Source organism: Schistocerca serialis, chromosome 7 (genome assembly GCF_023864345.2).
Source record: "Schistocerca serialis cubense isolate TAMUIC-IGC-003099 chromosome 7, iqSchSeri2.2, whole genome shotgun sequence".
In the NCBI taxonomy this organism is placed as follows: Eukaryota; Metazoa; Arthropoda; class Insecta; order Orthoptera; family Acrididae; genus Schistocerca; species Schistocerca serialis.
In genome coordinates this window covers 18,791,276-18,811,948 of record NC_064644.1, presented here as the reverse complement: position 1 = coordinate 18,811,948, position 20,673 = coordinate 18,791,276, and the positions used below count along the sequence as shown (strand labels likewise).

General features: G+C 40.7%; 1 protein-coding gene across 2 annotated transcripts in view; it reads left to right on the top strand.

Annotated features, from left to right (window-relative positions):
• Nucleotides 1-20,673, top strand: part of LOC126412621 (septin-2) — a 56,546-nt gene that overhangs the window by 11,764 nt on the left and 24,109 nt on the right. For both annotated transcript variants that reach the window (XM_050082291.1, XM_050082292.1), the window contains exons 3-6: nucleotides 8,134-8,276; nucleotides 8,349-8,542; nucleotides 8,626-8,737; nucleotides 8,819-9,011. In XM_050082291.1, the coding sequence (XP_049938248.1) occupies nucleotides 8,134-8,276; nucleotides 8,349-8,542; nucleotides 8,626-8,737; nucleotides 8,819-9,011 (642 nt within the window). The remainder of the gene's footprint in view (nucleotides 1-8,133; nucleotides 8,277-8,348; nucleotides 8,543-8,625; nucleotides 8,738-8,818; nucleotides 9,012-20,673) is intronic.

Sequence of the window (20,673 nt, the reverse complement as noted above, 5' to 3'; positions counted from 1 at the left end):
TATACTAGAACTGATATGTGATTACATTTTAATGCAATTTAGGTGCATAGATCCTGAGAAATCAGTACCCAGAACAACCACCTCTGGCCGTATTAACGGCCTTGATACGCATGGGCATTGAGTCAAACAGAGCTTGGAGATGGCGTTTACAGGTACAGCTGCCCATGCAGCTTCAACACGATACCACAGTTCATCAAGAGCGGTGACCGGCATATTGTGACGAGCCAATTGCTCGGCCACCATTGACCAGACGTTTTCAATTGGTGAGAGATCTGGAGAATGTGCTGGCCAGGGCAGCAGTCAAACATTTCCTGTATCTAGAAAGGCCCATACAGGACCTGCAACATGCGGTCGTTAATTAGCCTGCTGAAATGTAGGGTTTCACAGGGATTGAATGAAGGGTAGAGCCACGGGTCGTAACACATCTGAAATGTAACGTCCACTGTTCAAAGTGCCATCAATGCGAACAAGAGGTGACCGAGACGTGTTACCAATGGCACCCCATACCATCACACCGGGTAATACGCCAGTGTGGCGATGACGAATACATGTTTCCAATGTGTGTTCACCGTGATGTCGCCAAAGACGGATGCGACCAGCATGATGCTGTAAACAGAACCTGGATTCATCCGAAAAAATGACGTTTTGCTATTCGTGCACCCAGGTTCGTTGTTGAGTACACCATCGCAGGCGCTCCTGTCTGTGATGCAGCGTCAAGGGTAACCGCAGCCGTGGTCCCCGAGCTGATAGTCCATGTTGCTGCAAACGTCGTCGAACTGTTCGTGCAGATGGTTGTTGTCTTGCAAACGTCCCCATCTGTTGACTCAGGGATCGAGACATGGCTGCACTACCGTTACATCCATGCGGATAAGATGCCTGTCATCTCGACTGCTGGTGATACAAGGCCGTTGGGATCCAGCATGGCATTCCGTATTACCCTCCTGAACCCACCGATTCCATATTCTGCTAACAGTCCTTGGACCTCGATCAGCGCAAGCAGCAGTGTCGCGATACGATAAACTGCAATCGCAATAGGCTACAATCCGACCTTTATCAAAGTCGGAAATGTGATGGTATGCATTCCTCCTCCTTACACGAGGCATCACAACAACGTTTCACCAAACAATGCCGGTCAACTGCTGTTTGTGTATGAGAAATCTGTTGGAAATTTTCCTTGTGTCAGCACGTTGTAGGTGTCGCCACCGGCACCAACCTTGTGTGAATGCTCTGAAAAGTTAATCATTTGCGTATCACAGGATCTTTTTGCTGTCTGTTAAATTTTGCGTCTGTAGCAAGCCATCTTTGTGTGTAGCAATTTTAATGGCCAGTAGTGTACTCCTCCTCCTCCTCCTCCTCCCTCCCCCCTCCCCCCTTCCCGCCCCCCCCCCCTCCCCCACCTCTGTTTTGTATTGTGACGTTTGTGTTTGTGTAATTTGTGTTACGGAAATTGGATGTAGCTCCATGATTGAAGTATGGTAGTGCCCATTACCTCCTATATACTCCCTCAGTATATTGGTTTGCTGACTCCTACACCACCTATGTGTAAACCCAATTTGTAGCATTTTAAGGTTACCTGGATGCTTTATTCCTCCCTGGCAACCTTCACCAAACAGCATTTCTCCATTTGTGATGCCCAGGTAGAATACTTTACAAACATTATCCTTATTGCCACATAACATTCCATTCCTCACACTTCCTCTTTACCATGGCATGTCTCGATCCCTTGGTGGACTGAGGCATGCCGTGAAGACATTTGGTTACAGAGACAAATTCTCCGTGTTCTTCACCGTCATCCTACAGTTGCATTCTCAGTGTCATCACATTCTTTGGGATAGCAAAAAAGCCAGCTGGATTTTATTTACTAGTTCTTTTAACAGTTCCGCTCCCTTGTTCGTTGTGTGGGCCAATCTCTGGCAGGCCTTTGGGACCAAGGTCCATTCCCCAGTTTCTGGCCTGACCATAGCAGATGATGTCATTGTGGATCCCATTGCTGTCTCCAATACCTTATGCTCGCTATTTTGCAGAGATTTCGAGCTCCAGTCACAATCTTTCTGCCTTCCTCCATCGGAGACAAGTTGAGGTGGTTCAGATGATAGCCTTCTCCTCTCAGGATTGTGAATGCTGCAATGCCGCCTTAAAAAAAAAAAAAAAAAAATCTGTGAGGTAGCTCGATCATGCTCTCACTTCATCCTGATCTTTCACTTCAGGGATGGACGATGTTCACATTCGGATGTTGCAGCACGTCTCTCTTGTGGGCACGTAATTCTCCTTCATATGTACAGTCGCATTTGGCCAGAGATCATGTTCTCCAGACACTGGTCTGAGCCACTTTCTTACCCATACCTAGGCCCACTAAGGACAAACACCTTCCTTTTAGCTACCACCCCACTTCTTTCACCAGCTGTGTTTTCAAGGTGATGTATGATTTATGCCCAGCTGGTAGGTGGTTCGAGTCTTGCAATTTACTAACCACTGCACAATGTGGATTTCTTCAAGTGCGCTGTTCTGCAGTCGACCATCTTGTCACTTTGTCAAACCATGTAAGAAGTCTAAGGCACCTGCTGGAGGACCAGTATCCTCTGTACACTCTACATATTGGGCTTCCGATACTGCCTGCCCCATTTCCATCAGGAATTTTTAAAAGACAGAGTTTTCAGGGTACATGTGGGTTGTGCCTTGTCTGACACCTTTATCCAGGAAAACAGGGCACCTCAGGGTTCCGTCCTGACTGTTGTCCTCTTTGCTATAGCCAGTAACCATATTACGGCCTGTCTCCCACCACCCATATCTGGGTCTCTTTTTGTTGACAATTTTGTGGTCTGTTGCAGTTCTCCCTTTGACTTATGTCCTTGAACAGCATCTTCAGCGATGCCTCAATCGCCTTTACTTGTGGAGCATCGGCAGTGGCTTTAAATTTTCCATTGACAAAACCATTTGTGTGAATTTCTGATGGTGCAATTGGTTTCTTTCACCATCTTCACATCTTGGGCCTGTTGCTCTTCTGTTTGTGTGAACTACAAAACTCCTTGGGCTTGTACTTGATAGGAAGCTCTGTTGGTCCTCTCATGTGTCTTACCTGGCTGCCTGCTGTACCCGATCCCTTAGTGTCCTACGTGTCCTAAGCGGTACTTCCTGGGGAGTGGATTGGACCACTCTCCAACGTTTGTACTGATCCCCTGTTCATTCGAAGCTAGGCTATGGCTGTTTTGTTTATACACCTTCACGTCTCGATTTTTATATGCCTTCTAAATACAATCCACCATCATGGAATCTGTTTGGCCACTGGGACCTTTTACACTAGCGCAGTTGAAAGTCTCTAAGCAGAAGCTGCCGAATGATTGCTGTCATCTAATGTGATGCTCTACTCAGTGGATATGCATGCCGTTTGTCTGCCATGTCCAGCCACCAATCCTATGCCGCCTCCTTTTCAACGTATGCGGCAGTATGGGGCACATCCTTCATCTCTGTTACCTTCTGGAATTTGCTTTCGGCTATTGATCCAGCAGCTGAACTCCACGCTGTGTGCCACTTTCGTGACGGTTGTGAACCCTTCACCTCTTTGGCTTCATGCGGCAGCCTGTGTTCACCTTGGACTTCATTTACTTCCTAAGGTAACTACTCCAGATTCGACCTGTCATTGTAAGTTTCTTGACCCTAGCTCGGAACTTAGTGATTGTATCTTTGTGTACACTGAAGGTTCTTAGACTGACCATGGTGTCGGGTGTGCCTTCTTCATTGGCAACAACGATTTTTGGTATCGGCTTCCGGAACACTTGATAGTGTTTATAGCAGAGGTTTTCACCTTGTATCAGGCCACTTAGTACATCTGGCGACACAGGCTTTTCAATTGTGTCATATGCTCCGATTCTCTCAGTGACCTTCAGAGCCTCTGTGTGCTTTTAGTGCAATGGGACCAAGAAAGCTTCTACTTTCTCACTCTTGAGGAAGCTCACGTCGGTCTGATGGGAAATGAGGCTGCTGATGCTGCTGCCACGGCTGCACTCCTCCTTCTTCAGCCCGCTAGTTCTTCCATTCCTTCTGATGAGCTCAGTGTTGCCATCCATTAGCAGATGGTGTCACTTTGGCATCACCAGCGGTCTTCCCTTCATGGGAACAAGCTCTGGTGAGTTAAACCTCTCCCAGCAGCTTGGCAGATCTCTTCTCGACCCTCTCGCCGCAAGAAGAGAATTTTAGCTAGGTTATGTATTGGGCACTGTCGTTTTAGCTATCGCCAGTTGTTAAGTGCTGACCCCCACTACTTTGTGTTCATTGTCATCAACCTTTGACGGTTCACCATTTTCTGACCAGATGTTCTTTTTCTAACTATTTATGTTCTAATGTATGTTTGCCATATGAATTATAGGCCGTTTTAGCAAACGATGCGGGCTGTCCACCACATTTTCTTTTTATCCATCATAGCAATATTGTGAACCACAGTTAATTTTTAGTTTGGAACCTCCGTTGTCTCTAAAGCATATTTTGTCGATCTTTCTTCAGGAGGAAGTCCTTGTTTTTAGCTCTCTTTCCTTCCATCAATTGGGCTTAGCGTATAGTAATTTTTAACTCCTTTTTCCTATGGGCACATATGACCTTACTAGTTTTTGCACCCTAAAACAAAACAGTCAGTCAGTATCTTGCTTGCACCAACAAATTGATCTGCAGTGTAGCTCAGGGGTCTACACTTGTCATTGGTGGTGCTTCCTCCACTTTCAGTACACATAATTGTGATGACCTGTGTAACCTGTTTTGGGAAAATTTGAACATGCCATTATCACATATTTGCTTTGATCTGTGATATCATAAAAATGATGAAAAAACCCTTTCATACAGTCCCAGTATGTGTAGAATATGTACCATAATGAGGATTATAGTTACACTGATGACATCAAGTTTTGTACCTTCGCCAACTCAACCAAGCTGCGACTCCGCAACGTCATCTAGATTGTAGCAAACAATACAGATCAGTGTGTTACCAGATCCAATTTTACGTTCACATTCTTGGCTTCACTAACTCACAATTGAACTGTCACCTCTCAACCAAATCTGGTATATGAGCTACCCAGCAGACCAGTCTGTCACCACAATCTTCACTCCAAAAGGGAATATAGAAGCAAAATAAGTATTGCCAGTGCCCTTTCTCTCTTTCAGCAACATATGATCCCACACACTACTTCATCTTTATGTTGTGAGTCAAACTGATGTCTGGTTGGTAGATACAACCAACCACTGTTTTGTGAGTGGTTCAGCCACTTCAGATATTGGTATAAACATGTCGTAGCTGCACTTCTAATGTTGGTATAAATATTTCACAGCTGATATTCATTTCATGTTTAATTCGTGTTTCTGTATAAATGGCTAAAACTGCGAGGAAAATTCAGAAACACTGTACTGCATAGCAGGTGACTCTCAAATTGTGAATAGTGCAGAAGGGGATTTGTTGGGGTGTTGGAGAGAGCACTGAATAACTTCTACCAAATGCAATATCTGTGTAATGAAGTAATAATAATAATTTTTGTGTGTCTAGTTGTTTGTTCACAGTTGATGGTTATTTGTTCATGACTGCACAGAATTATGACTGTATTTTTTGTATAGTGGTGATGTACTGCTGATAGTAGATGTGGTTCTTCACTGTTTTTGTCTGATGTTTGGTAGTTCAGTATGATAGAATCTAAATTATGTGTGTGTCATGTGATTTATGGCATCTCTTTTTTGTGGATTACATGGATCCAGACATGTGCAATGACATTTCCAGCACTTTCTCAGAAAAGAATATTGGGGACCTTTTTTCTACGGTTCTTGATTGTGAATAGCTTCTGAACTGTACAAGGGTAATTCAATAATTAAAGAGACAAATTGGTCTGGGGAAAAAAACTGTTAGTAGGGCAAGTTTGGTACTTTTATAGCTTTAAGTTGCCATCACTGCAATGAGCCCTGATCAGCTGATGTATCAACAATGTTTTGTTTAAAGCCTCAAAAATACATTTCGAGGAGGCGAGTCTGATTGAAATGTCCACATTAGTTGAACAATGTTCTGTTGTTTGTTTTTTACTTGCTGAAGGCAAGAAACCAGTGAATATATACTGTATAGAATGTTTAAAGTTGAAGTGGAGGTCGTATGAATCGTGCAAATTTTTACAAGTGGATAGAGCAGTTCAAAACTGGTTGCGACTCGGTGACTGACGAACACCGTTCTGGCCAACCAGTTGCAGTTTCAACTCCCTCACTTGAAAGTCGAATTGTGATGACATTATTTGTGCCGACCGCCATGTGAGGGTGGAAATGATAATTGATAAGGTTTGAGTTGGTACTGGTACAGTTCATAACATTATCTGCAACAAGCTGAAGTACCGCAAAACGTGCTAGGTGGGTCCCAAAGGAGTTGACGAGTTAGTACTGGTACAGTTCATAACATTATCTGCAACAAGATGAAGTACTGCAAAACATGTGCTAGGTGGATACCAAAGGGGTTGACGTGGCTACACAAGGAAACAAGGTTGAGAATGTGCACAGAGCTAAAGGAACATTATGAAAGAGAAGGTGAGCACTTCCTCAACAAAATTTTAACTTGTGATGAAACTTGGGTTCACTATTATGAGCCAGAATCAAAAAGACAAAGAAAAGCATGGAGTGGAAGCACACCAACTCACCTGTCAAGAAAAAATTCAAAACCCAAGCATCAGCAGGAAAAGTCATGTTGATGGTGTTTTGGGATGCTGAATGTCCAGTTTTTTGTGATTATCTCAAAGTGTAGTGGACAATGAACAGCTAATACTACTCGGATTTGCTTTTAAACAGAGTGAAACTAGCCATGAGAGAGAGAGAGAGAGACGTCATGGATCTCAAAAAGAGGGGTGTGATTCTCCAGCAAGACAACGCAAGTCCTGATATTGCTCAACAAACCCGTGAAACCATTGACAAAATGGGTGGAAAGTACTGCCTCTTCCCCCTTAAAGTCCTGATTTAGCACCTAGTGATTTCCATTTGTTTGGTGCACTGAAGAAGGCATTACGTGGGATGAGGTTCCAGTACAATTAGGGCATGAAAAAGTTTGTGGGAAATTGGTTCAAACATCAAGATAAAGAGTTCCTTGCATCCAGAATAAAAAAGCTTGTAGCCTGTTGGAACAAGTGCATAAATTGTCAAGGGGATTATGTTGAAAAGTAGAAAAAGTATTGTTTTTTAAAAGTAAATGCTAGTAAACGCTTTTCCTGCATACCAATTTGTCTCTTTAGTTATTGATTGACCCCATATTTTACAGAATAAACCTTTAAGAAATCATTATAATAAATAATGTACATAGTAGTTTTGTGCCTTTATAAGTTGAATTGCTTTTTCTCTGTTGATCCCAATGTCTGTTCATGACCGCTGTATGACCTTACCAGAATATCTGGAGGAGGGTCTCTGGTAGAGTTTTCTTGCTGTATGGGTGAATTGTGATTGATTATATACCACATTCTGTTGCATGGGTATGTAAGAAAAATTTCATATTCACTTGGTGTGGCTGCATTTTCAATATTTCATGTTAAATGAGCAGCAGTATTGTTTAAAGAAGTGAGAGTGCAACAAAATTAAGATATAGGGACAGAATATATCAATAATTTGTAGTAGAGAATATTATGCTGTAGTGCTCACCAATGAAATTGTGCAGTAGTGCTCAACAGTGAAAAAAATTGTAATATTTAATAAATGGAACATAATAGACTTAATGGCAGACACTGTATCTTCATTGTTTTCAGTGCAACAATGTGTATAAAAAAAAAGTTTCTCACTATCAGGAAAATTGGTTACAACTTTTGTAAAGGAGCATAACTTTAAACTTATTTTAGAGGTTATGAAAAAAATATGAATGTGCAGACGTTTTAACAGTTCTTCAGAGTGACATATTTACATTTTTTAATATTTAAATGAAACTGTATAAGTACTGCAAAATGCATAAACTACCGTACAGACGGTTGTATCTTCATCTGATGGCCCAGGAATAAATTTGAGAACTTGGACACTGTTGTAGCTTCTCATCTGTCATACACATCTTGGAAAAGATAATATTTATCTGTTCTTATGAATTGCTGTATTAATAAGTAATTGTTTTAATATACTAATAATGAGAGTTGCTTATTTTGTGTGTTTCTCCAGGTGAGACTGGTCTTGGAAAATCAACCTTGATGGACTCATTATTTAATACAAATTTTGAATCTACTCCGAGCCCTCATAATCTCCCATCTGTTAAATTGAAAGCTCACACATATGAACTACATGAGAGCAATGTAAGATTGAAGGTGAGTAAGAAATACCTTAAATGAAAATTTGGTGATGTGAGGATATCAGATAATGTGTCACATAATTTTCAGCTCACTATATGTGACACTGTTGGTTATGGTGACCAAATTAACAAGGAAGACAGCTTTAAAGCTGTTGTTGATTACATAGATGCACAGTTTGAAGCATATTTACAAGAAGAGCTCAAGATAAAAAGATCCCTTTCGACTTACCACGATGGCAGGACTCATGTTTGCCTCTATTTCATCTGCCCTACAGGCCATGGGTATGTCCAAGTGAAATATGGTGTGGCGATTTTATTACATTGTAATATGTGTTCATAAATATATTAATATTTCTTTTTTCTAGATTGAAATCTATTGATCTTGTATGCATGAAAAAACTAGACACAAAAGTTAATATTATCCCAATTATTGCTAAGGCAGATACGATCTCAAAGACTGAACTGCAGAAATTTAAGGTATTGTAGCAGTGTTAGTAAGGAAACGGAAAGTATGTTTACACATCATTATCCACTTCAGACTTATTTTCAAATTTTCAGCAAAAAATTATGTCAGAGTTGACAAACAATGGGGTACACATTTACCAGTTTCCTGTAGATGATGAGTCTGTGGCAGAAATTAACACAACAATGAATGCTCACGTCCCATTTGCTGTTGTTGGCAGTACTGATTTTGTGCGTGTAGGCAACAAGATGATGCGTTCCAGACAATATCCTTGGGGTACAGTGCAAGGTAAGCAATAAATAATTCAGAATTCTTTGTTCACAAGTTACTCTTTCGTATTGTCACACTAATGAACTATTAATTTTTTTGGAGTAATGTATTAGTGATTTAAACTAAGACAACTCTTTAATTAAAAAAGGAGCAAAGTGATGGAGTGGTTAGCACTCTGGACTGTTCAAATCCAAGATGTTCATTGTGATTTAAATTGTCTGTGGTTTCACGTGATCACTTAAGGCAAATGCTGGGATAATTCTTCAAAAAGGGCAGTTCACTAATCGAGTTTGTGCTCTGTCTCTAATGACCTCATTTTTACCATTTGAAAGTGAGATTTTGTGAACTAGATGGAAAGTGTATTCTGTATTTTTCTTTGAAAGTAGAGTTATGTAACCACTACAAAAAGGCTTTTCAGAGACCCCCCCTACCAATCACATAGTTTGTTCACTTAGGCTAATTAAGACATTTAATGAATCAAAATGTTTTGAGGTGCAAACCTTATCTTTAGGCTACTGTGGCTGTATAAAAGCATTTAACAAATGTACATACAGATATTAATGATCTGTACAGTCGTAACATATGTTGTGGTCATTCTGCAGAGAAGAAAAACCTAATGAATGAATATTCACTTTATTGGTCTGCTGTTCACATAAACATTATTGGATAATGATTCACTTTCTTTATATGAAATGACCATTATCTTTTGGTGTGTTTTTATGGCTTCTTGGATTCTGTTAACCGCTGCTCATAAACTTGCAAGGGACACTCAAAACACTACATGACAATAAACTGTTTTCTGCACTAGGGACAGGATGGGTAAAACAAAGCTTGTTTCTTTTCATCAGGGATGTGTCGATCCTGGTGTTATAAATTACTTGTAGTATCTTGTGCGCATCTTGCTGTCACACTCTAATTTTGGTTAATGAAATAATTTATAAAATTACTTTAACAGTTTGGTGTTATAAAATTATGACAGTATAAAAATGATTTTAAAGAATTGCAAAGGTTTTACCATTGGAACCCAGATTCATATATATTTTTAATTATATTTTCCATTTTAACAGTACTGAATTTTTGTTGGTGTAGAATTGAAGAGTTCTAGAAATCTGTAACTGGATTGAGGGTCTCGATTGTTCCTCTTTTAGCCATGGATGAGCATTTTCATTTCCTCCGAGATGTCCGTTTCCCAGCTGTTTTCTAAATTCAACTTTGTCTGGTCCACACATGTGAGAATTTTCTCTCCAACATATCCTACAGAGCTGGATAGTTCAGTGGTTGTCACACATGTGATACAGCCCATACGAGCAAACCAGTTGCATCTTTACCGTAGGTTACAGAGCTGTGCCTAGCTGTTTAAAAAGAACAGCTTCGTGTAGTCATAGGATAGGGCCGCACACGTCTGCTTTAATGCTCCGTAGCTGATTCGCTGCAAATAATAAAATGTAGCTGTGATCTTGCAGTAAAATAGTCTGTGCATTGGCTAGAATTGCAAGTTAATAAAATATGCAGAAATACAAAATAAATAATTGAATAACAAAGGTTCTGTTGTTGTATCTGTAATTGGTGTAGGCAGCAGTGAGTTACGTTGAGTAATGTTTATTCAAGAAAGGTTGTCTCACACAAACAGGAAGTGGTCTTACGATATTCAGATAAAATACAGACAGAAAGTGTCATTTTCAGATGGATTAAAGTTATGTTGAGAGTGTTACAAGAATTATCAAAATTCCCAAACTAAATAGTCATCAAAGATATGAGAAAAACTAGGCCCATTTTGTAATCACAATGCACAGTCACCACCTCAAAATAGTTCAGAATTAAACATGTTGATCTACGAATTAACACTCATGCTCAGAGAATAGTCAGCTGTACTCTGTCTGTTCTCAGTTCTGTATTACAAGCAGAAAAAGTTCGAGTCCTACGGTGGAGCACATGTAAACCTCTCAAAATATAAAGTCCTGTCGGAAGTTAAAGTATAGTAGCAACTGTTTACGTGCTCAGACTTCGTCATTCACTCGATCAAATATCACCTATACTACAGGCAGATCTGCCTTCTTCCAGCACAAACATCCAAGTGTCCAGAATCATTCCCTTGATCTCTTCATTTGAAAACTCCCAGTCTCCACTTGACTCCAGTAGTGTTCTGTTGGCTGCTGTCTATTTTTCATTTGACTGAAGGCCATCCCCACCAAAATATATCATCCCCAAGTTCTACAGACATAATTTGACAGCCATGACCACTCACTGGGCTAAACTAATGTATTGCAGCAATATTTAAAGAAAGAAATGTTATAAATATTTTGCTCACATTTACATAATTCACAATAATTACAAGTAAAGGTTTGATCATAAATAAATAAGCTAGTATTCTTGCACAAGTCTACTCATATTAAATGACACTGAATTTTCATTGCATTTTGTTTACACAATTATTTATGCTTTCATGACAGAAGCGTCTTTTGGTTCTCTTCTCAATTGTGATGTCTGCGAACACATGCGATTAACCACTTTTAAGTTCACACAGTTTCTTAATAGAACTTGTAATCAACTTTTAAGTAAAGTTATTGGCAAAATAATAAACTGTTCATTAATAATAAAAAACTAAAAAAATAAATAAAAAAACAGAAGTAGGACAAAATTCGAGGTATCAGTGCTGTGTTGATTTGCTGTGGTAATGTGGAGAATACTATGTTCTGACAAACATTTGCGTAATAAAAATAATAAAAGATGTAATAAATCAATAAATAAAATGGACATATATATTTAGCTTTTATAGACAACAGTTATAGTGCATTACTATCAAATGAGATAACGTTTGTTGAAGCTGTGTGAAGCAATTAAGTTGTTGATTCAGAGGGTCATTGTAATACATTTATTCAGTGTGAGCTATTAACTCCTGTAGTCATGAGATGTACCTCATTTTTATGAGATTGTAGATGTATTCAAATTTGCATTAATATCTGATTGTAAATTATTTTAGACCCTTAAAGCACTGTAAGAAGCCATATTTCTGTTTATCTGACACTCCACCATTTCTTGGAGCATTAGCTCCTGCACAAAGGCTGTCTACATTCCCAGATTTTGGATTTACCCATTTTCGGAGACTGGTCGTCTCTGCAACTGGCTGGCCAGAAGGTGCAGCCTACCCTGAGTCCCAGGCCTGCAAGCATTCAGCCATACATTAGGTACGCCTTGCCTCGTAGCAGTTTTGGGCAGCCAGTTAGCTCACCGAAATACACGTAACGGCACACACTGAACTCGCGTTCAGGATGACGACAGTTTAATGAAACCTGCGGCTGACCATCCAGGTACAGGTTTTCCATGATTTCCCTAAATCACTTAAGACAAATGTCAGGATGTTTCCCGTGATAGTGGCATAATCCAAGCTTGTGGTCTGACTATGACTTCACTGTCGAACACTAATCACCTCCTCCTCCCCGTCCTCCCCCTCCCCCAGTATGTCCTGCACTTTCACAATCCTCTGGCCTAAACAACCCAGTGCCTCACCTTGCCTTTACCCTTCTCTCTTCTGTCCACACCACTCCTTCCCCATCCAGATCATGCACTGCCTTCTCCCACCATTCCCCGCCCCCATCCACCACCCAGGCGAACACACTCTCCCTCTCCCTCTCCCTCTCGCCATCCCCCTCCCTCCTCTCCTTTTCAACACCTCTCCCTCTTTCTACATATCTTTTTGCTCTACCCCCTTTTTGTCTTGTTGTGCAGCCACTGAGTCTTCTGTTCAAAGACGTGCCTCTTTCTGCTGCACCCTCCTTGTGTCTTTCGTTTCTGCTTCTGGTCAGCCATAAGCTCAGGCAACTGCTTTCAGTAATAGAGTATCTATAAGCAGTCTTCCTGTGGCCACAGGAGAGCAGGTTTGGGTGCCTGTGTGTTTGCATGTGCGAATGTGTGTACATACATAAGCATTTACTCATTGACGAGTATGAAATATCTGTTGATAACATTATCTGTGGATTCTTTGGTGGCTAAATACTCCTATTCTGAAGCTACGATTCTCTCACAGTATTAGCATACCCAGTTGGTGTTGGCTCTATGGTGTAACAGGTTTGATCCTCTCAAGAGCTCTTGTTCTCTTCTGTGATCTCTCTTCCTATTCACCTGCAATTGTCTCTGCTTTTCAAAATTAAGTGTTCCTTGGTGAACAGTTTGTCGCTATTTGGGTCTGTCTAGGGCTGCAGTTTCCCAATTGTTTGTGTTTGACGTTTTGTCATATTTGACTTGAGGCTATTTCTATATCATGTTGTTTGCCCTCCATGATTGCATTGGTCATTCTTCAATAGGGAGAATACGATTTGCTTAGGGAGACGGGAGTTTGGCATGCAGACAATACAAGCCCAGTGAAGTTGGTATATGACAGTTTTTGCTTCAATCCTGGTGGAGTTTGTTAGTTTCTTCAAAAATGCTGTTGTTTGTTCACTGATCCTGCCACTTTACCTACAACATTCTCCTTAGGCAGCATTGGTGGTGTTTTTTTAAGGGCTTCAAGTGACACCTGTAGGTGGTTCAGGTTTCACAGCCATAAGGAGGTGTAGGCATGATAATGGTATTATAGAATGAAAGCGTAGTGTTAACACTCAAATCCTGGTTATCAAACACTTTTTTCAATAGACAATCATATGCAGTACTTGCACACTGTAGTCGGTGTTGAATTTCTGCATCCGTGTTTGAATTTGCAGAAAGATAGCTTCCAAGGTATGGAAAATACTTTACCATCTCTAGAGGTGTTCCATCAACTGTGATAACTGGAGCTGCTGCAATGGAATTTGAGGCTGGCTGACAGAGGACTTTTGTGTTGTCTGTGTTAAACTCTAGACCAACGGATTTGTTTGCAAGACAATGCATTTAGGGTAGTTTTTAGATCCTGCTCTGTGTTTGCCAAGATAACGTTATCATCAGCATACTGAAGATTGATGACAGCTGTTGTAGTTATTTTGCTTTTAACTCGGAGTTTGCTAAGGTTGGATAGCTTATCATCAGTCCTATAAGCTGTTTCAGTACCCAATGGTAGGTCTTCGTTAACAAGGTGAAGTATGGTTCCCACAAATATCGATAATAGGCTAGGTGCAAATAACACATCCCTGCTTGACCCCTGTGGTAATCTTAAAAGTTTCTCCGTGTCCATTGCTGACAAGGACAGTGGCATTCATGTTGTCATGTAGAAGCCGGTGCTGTAGGCCTTTCTTTTTTATCTAATGTGCTTTGAATTTCGTCATCATTTTCAGTAAACCAGTATTGATGTTTTCTTTCAATGATTCCAGTTCATTCGTGGTAAGCCAAAAACGTGATGGTTTTCGGTATTGACCAGTGTTCTTCAACATTGTCAGGATACTCAGCAGGCTACTTTTGCTTCACAGTGTTCTGGAAATTCTTTTGGGCCTGTTTATCTTTTAGTCATTCAAGTTTTAGCAGATGTTTTGCTTGTTTCTTTTGCTTCCACCGTTTGGGTGGCACTTGTAGAGCCATTACTGAATGGACCATTTGACGATCTTTCCAGCAGTCACTAGCCTGAGCTGCAGTTCTTGTGATCCTCACATCACGTTGATCCCTAGACTGCACAATCACATAATCTGTGAGATGCCAGTGTTTTGATCTGAGATTTTGCCATGTGGTTTTAAACTTATTTTTTGTTGAAAGAGAGAGTTTGTAATGACGAGATTGTGTTCTGAGCATTTAGTCAGAAGAAGGGTTCTATTGGAGTTGCCATTGCCTATACTCTCCTCACCAGTGATACCTTTCCACAGGTTGTAGTTTCTGCAAACTCGTGCATTGAAATCACCTAGTAGAATAATTTTGTCGTGATGGGGGTATGGTTCATAAGAGTCACTCTAGTTGGTTGTAGAGCTCTTCCTTTTTATCATCCTATGAGTGTAGGGTTGGTGCGCATGCACTAATTATAGTAGCTTTTTTTGTTGTTCGCAAGTTTGAGACGGAGGGTCGTAAGTCTTTCATTTATTCCAGAGGGTGGTTCATCTAGATCATCGACAAGTTCAATCCTCACACCAAACCCTACCCCATGGTTATATGAGGCTCATTTTTGTTTTTCCCTTTCCAGTATAAAGTGTGGCCTCCACCTTGTTCTTTTAGTTGACCCTTGCCTGCAAGTATTGTTTCACTGAGGGCAGCAACATCCATGTTATATCTTTTTAGATCATATGCCGTGCTAGCTGTTATCCATTGTGGTCAGTTGCTTTTGTCTGAGTCAATGAGAATTTGAACATACTGTGTGTACTGTTAAACAAAATGAGCAAGAACTTGAAAGCTCATGTTAACTGTTTCCTGTTATGTGTTTATAGGCTTCATGCACATTGCTCTTCTATTAAGAGTGGTTGCCTCACCTCTTGGGTCATTCCATGTCAAATCAACACTCTTCTGAAACGAATTTTAACTCACCATCTCAGATCTTGATGAAACTTTACACAAAGCAAGCGTACATATAGATTAAGAGAAATAACCAATTTTATTAAAATCTGTTGACCCATTTTGAAAATGTGGCAATGTGAAGTTGTCAAAAATCACCAAAAAATACTTCACTGCCATAATTTCAAATTGCTGTGGCAGCTCTCCTATTTAAGCTAAAATGGTGGGGGTGAGGTGTCATTTTGCAGCATTTTTCATGAGCTTTCCTATGACATACAGCACAATATGGGTTCGAGATGAATTATTTTATTTTAAATTTAAATGGAAATTTAAATTTTTAATTTCTCAAAAATCCCATCTTCAAAAATGTTCAAACTTTAAATATAATGCTTCACATTATTGTTAATTAATTCACTAAGAATGAAAGTGGGACTGTCATGGGTTCACACCAATAAAAAAAATTAAGAAATTCACATCTCACTAAAAAATGATATTTTTGTAAAATTTGTATATTTATTGGACATATCCGTAATTTAATGGTAAATAAATTTACACTTTTTCATAAATTTATTTGTAATACCTTTAAAATGTCACTAGTCACTGTGATGAGTGATTATTGTACCAGAAGTACTAAAACTAAGCTTTTTAATACAGTTGTAATCTGTAACTGTAAGTATTAAGATTTGATTACTGTATGTAAGTAGAATAAACTGGGATAGAAATTCCGATTGTTGATTCTAATAATCATAAATAACTAACTGCAATGGTTGTAGATGTCCAGGTCAGTTCAGGGTCAAGCCGTCTGTAGCTGAGAGTCTGGAGCTCTTACGATTCAGTTACTTTAACCAATAAGACTGAGTGGCAGTTGGATTTGAATGTTGCTCGTGATTAATGTGGTTAATGTTTTGTAAAGTGTTGATTTGCAAACAAAATCATTACCTAAGTCATTACTCATTATTTCAGTATATTTTCATAGTGTTCTGGCAGGAACATTTATAAACTTTAACTGCAGATGGTATTATAAGGAGAAAAATATAGACACTACAATGTTGCAGTCCTTTAAAAAACACTCATTCAGTGAAAAACATAATGTGCCTGAAGCAATGTGCAATATGTTTGCTGATACCCCAAAGATATAAGAAAATTGTGATAATTTTAGAAAGCAGATTGGTTCATTGAAAAATATTCAAGAAAATAATGATTGTAGAAAATCTTCGGATGATGATGAAACAAGCTATGTTCCTCCAACTTCATCTGTTCTAGAGACACTAATACGTCTCTTCAAGAATTAGGAGAGACCCCTGTACATTGTACAGAACTTCAGATGAAGCAGTATTCCACCAAAAAATTAAAAACTATTGATTTAGCACTTAAAAAACAATTTTTTGCTAATGCAGAGGATTTCTCTGAAAATGAATGTGTCATTGGAACAGTCTGTAATAAGTAACCTAATAGCTAGTAGTTGTTCAAGTAGTTGGAAAAAAACGTAATGCTACTAACTTGTTTGCCTGAATCTTGGAGTGATTATTTTTATGAAAATGACGAAATAAGCAGAGTAATGCCAGGGAAGTAAGATTGTGTAACAGTGAGGGTGGAAGATGGAGATAGATCAGTATACATAAAATACTTATTTTGTTCAATTTAAAAGAAGCATATAAAAGTTTCAAAGCTAAATTTCCAGCAATGAAGATCGGGTTTTCTAAATTTGCAGAACTGCACACAAAACAAATGTGTTTTATTTGTTCATAGTGGACCACAGCCAGTATATAACTGCATTACACATCAGTATGTCAAACTAATGATAGAAAATGCTAAGCTCCATATCTTAACCAATGGAGAATTGGCCTCTTATAAACACTGTTTAGCAAAAGTGCTGTGGAACCCAGTATCATTCCACTACATCATGGGAACCTGTGTTGCTTCATTCAGCTTTTGTTTGTCAGCTGAGTTCTGACTTTCCTTGAATCTGAGATGAAGCTCTTTTTATTTACAGAGCAGTTTTCTAACACAGCTATTAAACCACAGTGGGTCCTTCCCACCCCTTAAGACCTTGCTTGGAACATGCTTGTCTTAGGTATGTTGAACAACGCTTTCTAACTTTCGCCATTTGTTTTCCACAGCTTTGTCCTCATAACTGAATATTTGATGTTGAATACACAGATACTCAGCAGTTTGTATCCCATCACTGCTGCTAAGCTAAAGTATCTTGCAACCGTATTTAATATTCTTACGTCACATTTATGAGAATCAAAGGATATGAAGGGAAGGAAGTAATTGAGCAGGGAGTGAGACAATCTTGTAGATTATCCCTGATGTTACTCAGTCTGGACATTGAGCAAGCTGTGAAGGAAACCAGGAGAAATTTTGAAAGGTAATTAAATTTCAAAGGAAAGAAATAAGAACTGTGACGTTTGTTGACAACATTGTAATTTTATCCAAGATGGCAAAGAACTTGGAAGATCAGTTGAATAGGAAGGATAGTGTCTGGGAAAGGTGTTTGAATATCAGCAAAATAGCATGGATAGGACAGCAGTTTAGCATGGATAGGGACTGCGACTGCTGTGTTCGGATGCGGGCTGAGTTGGCATCCCTTCGCTCCCAGCTTCAGGCAGTGTTGGCTTCGGTCACACAGCTTGAGGCTGTTGCCAATGGGCACCACTGTGGGGGTCCGGATGGGGGTTTGTCGGGGACGGCCAGCTCGTCCCACGCATCCCCCAATCGGACTACGGCTGTGGCTGCCCCGGATACTGCCCACATTGAGGCTGACCCCTCACCCGTGGTAAAGTGTAAGGTCATCTCGAGGTGTGGCAGGGGGCAAAAGACATTCTGGAGGGCTGAGCGGAAGGCCTCTCCAGTTTGTCTGATGAACCGGTTTTAGGCTATGTCTCTGTCTGATAATGTTCTTCGGCCGGACATGGCTGCTTGTCCTGTTCCAGAGGTTGCCCCCTCAGTCTGCAAGATCCGGGCGGTCGCTGAGGGTGGGCTTACTGGTAGTTGGGAGCTCCTTCGTCAGGCGCGTAATGGGGCCCCTTAGGGGTATGGCAGCAAGAGAGAGGAAGAAAACCAATGTGCACTCCATGTGCATATCAGGGTGAGTCATTCCAGATGTGGAAGGGGTCGTTTCGGATGACATGAAGGGTACAGGGTGCACCCATCTTCAGGTGGTCGCTCATGTCGGCACCAATGATGTGTGTCGCTATGGATCGGAGGAAATCCTCTCTGGCTTCCGGCGGCTATCTGATTTGGTGAAGACTGCCAGTCTCGCTAGCAGGATGAAAGCAGAGCTCACCATCTGCAGCATCGTCGACAGGACTGGCTGCAGACCTATGATACAGAGCTGAGTGGAGGGTCTGAATCAGAGGCTGAGACGGTTCTGCGACCATGTGGGCTTGCAGATTCCTCGACTTGCACCGTAGGGTGGTGGGGTTTCGGGTTCCGCTGGATAGGTCAGGAGTCCACTACACACAGCAGGCGGCTACACGGGTAGCAGGGGGTTGTGTGGTGTGGACTGGCCGTTTTTGTAGGTTAGATGGCCTCGGGCAAGTACAGAAAGGACAACAGCCTCGAAGGCTGCGGGGCAAAGTCAGGACATGCGGGGACCAAGCAGCAGTCGGTATTGTAATTGTAAACTGTCGAAGCTGCGTTGGTAAAGTACCGGAACTTCAAGCGCTGATAGAAAGCACCGAAGCTGAAATCGTTATATGTACGGAAAGCTGATGCAAGAGATAAATTCTGCTGAAATTTTTACAAAGGCACAGACGGTGTTTAGAAAGGATAGATTGCATGCAACCGGTGGTGGCGTGTTTGTCGCTGTCGATGTGTTGTAGAATTTTAGAACACGTTTTTTGCTCGAGTATCATGTCGTTTTTGGAAACCCAGAATCTACTATGTAGGAATCAACATGGATTCCGGAAAAAGCGATCGTGTGAGACCCAACTCGCTTTATTTGTTCATGAGACCCAGAAAATATTAGATACAGGCTCCCAGGTAGATGCTATTTTTCTTGACTTCCGGAAGGCGTTCGATACAGTTCCACACTGATAAACAAAGTAAGAGCCTACGGAATATCAGACCAGCTGTGTGGCTGGATTGAAGAGTTTTTAGCAAACAGAACACAGCATGTTGTTCTCAATGGGGAGATGTCTACAGATGTTAAAGTAACCTCTGGCGTGCCACAGGGGAATGTTATGGGACCATTGCTTTTCACAGTATATATAAATGACCTAGTAGATAGTGTCGGAAGTTCCATGCGGCTTTTCGCAGATGATGCTGTAGTATACAGAGAAGTTGCAGCATTAGAAAATTGCAGCAAAATGCAGGAAGATCTGCAGCGGATAGGCACTTGGTGCAGGGAGTGGCAACTGACACATGTAATGTTTTGCGAATACATAGAAAGAAGGATCCTTTATTGTGTGATTATATGATAGCGGAACAAACACTGGTAGCAGTTACTTCTGTAAAATATCTGGGAGTATGTGTGCAGAACAATTTGGAGTGGAATGATCATATAAAATTAATTGTTGGTAAGGTGGGTGCCAGGTTGAGATTCATTGGGAGAGTCCTTAGAAAATGTAGTCCATCAACAAAGGAGGTGGCTTACAAAACACTCGTTCGACCTATACTTGAGTATTGCTCATCAGTGTGGGATCCGTACTAGGTCGGGTTGACAGAGGAGATAGAGAAGATCCAAAGAAGAGCGAGGCGTTTCGTCACAGGGTTATTTGGTAAGCGTGATAGCGTTACGGAGATGTTTAGCAAACTGAAGTGGCAGACTCTGCAAGAGAGGCGCTCTGCATCGCAGTGTAGGTTGCTGTCCAGGTTTCGAGAGGGTGCGTTTCTGGGTGAGGTATCGAATATATTGCTTCCCCCTACTTATACCTCCTGAGGAGATCACTAATGTAAAATTAGATAGATTCGAGCGCTCACGGAGGCTTTCCGGCAGTCGTTCTTCCCGCGAACCATAGGCGACTGGAACAGGAAAGGGAGGTAATGACAGTGGCACGTAAAGTGCCCTCCGCCACACACCGTTGGGTGGCTTGCAGAGTGTAAATGTAGATGTAGATGTAGAAAATTAAAGCAAAGATGTTGCAATTCAGTCAAACTAAGTTACATGATACTGAGGGATGTAGAGTAAGAAATGAGATACTAAAGGTGATAGATGTTTCCCTATTTAGACAGCACTATAACCAATGATTGCAGAAGTCCAGAATGTATAAAATGAAGAGTGGCAATAGCAAAGGAACACTTTCTGGAGAGAAAAAGATTGTGAACATTGAATGTAAATTTTTATTTTAGAAGGTCT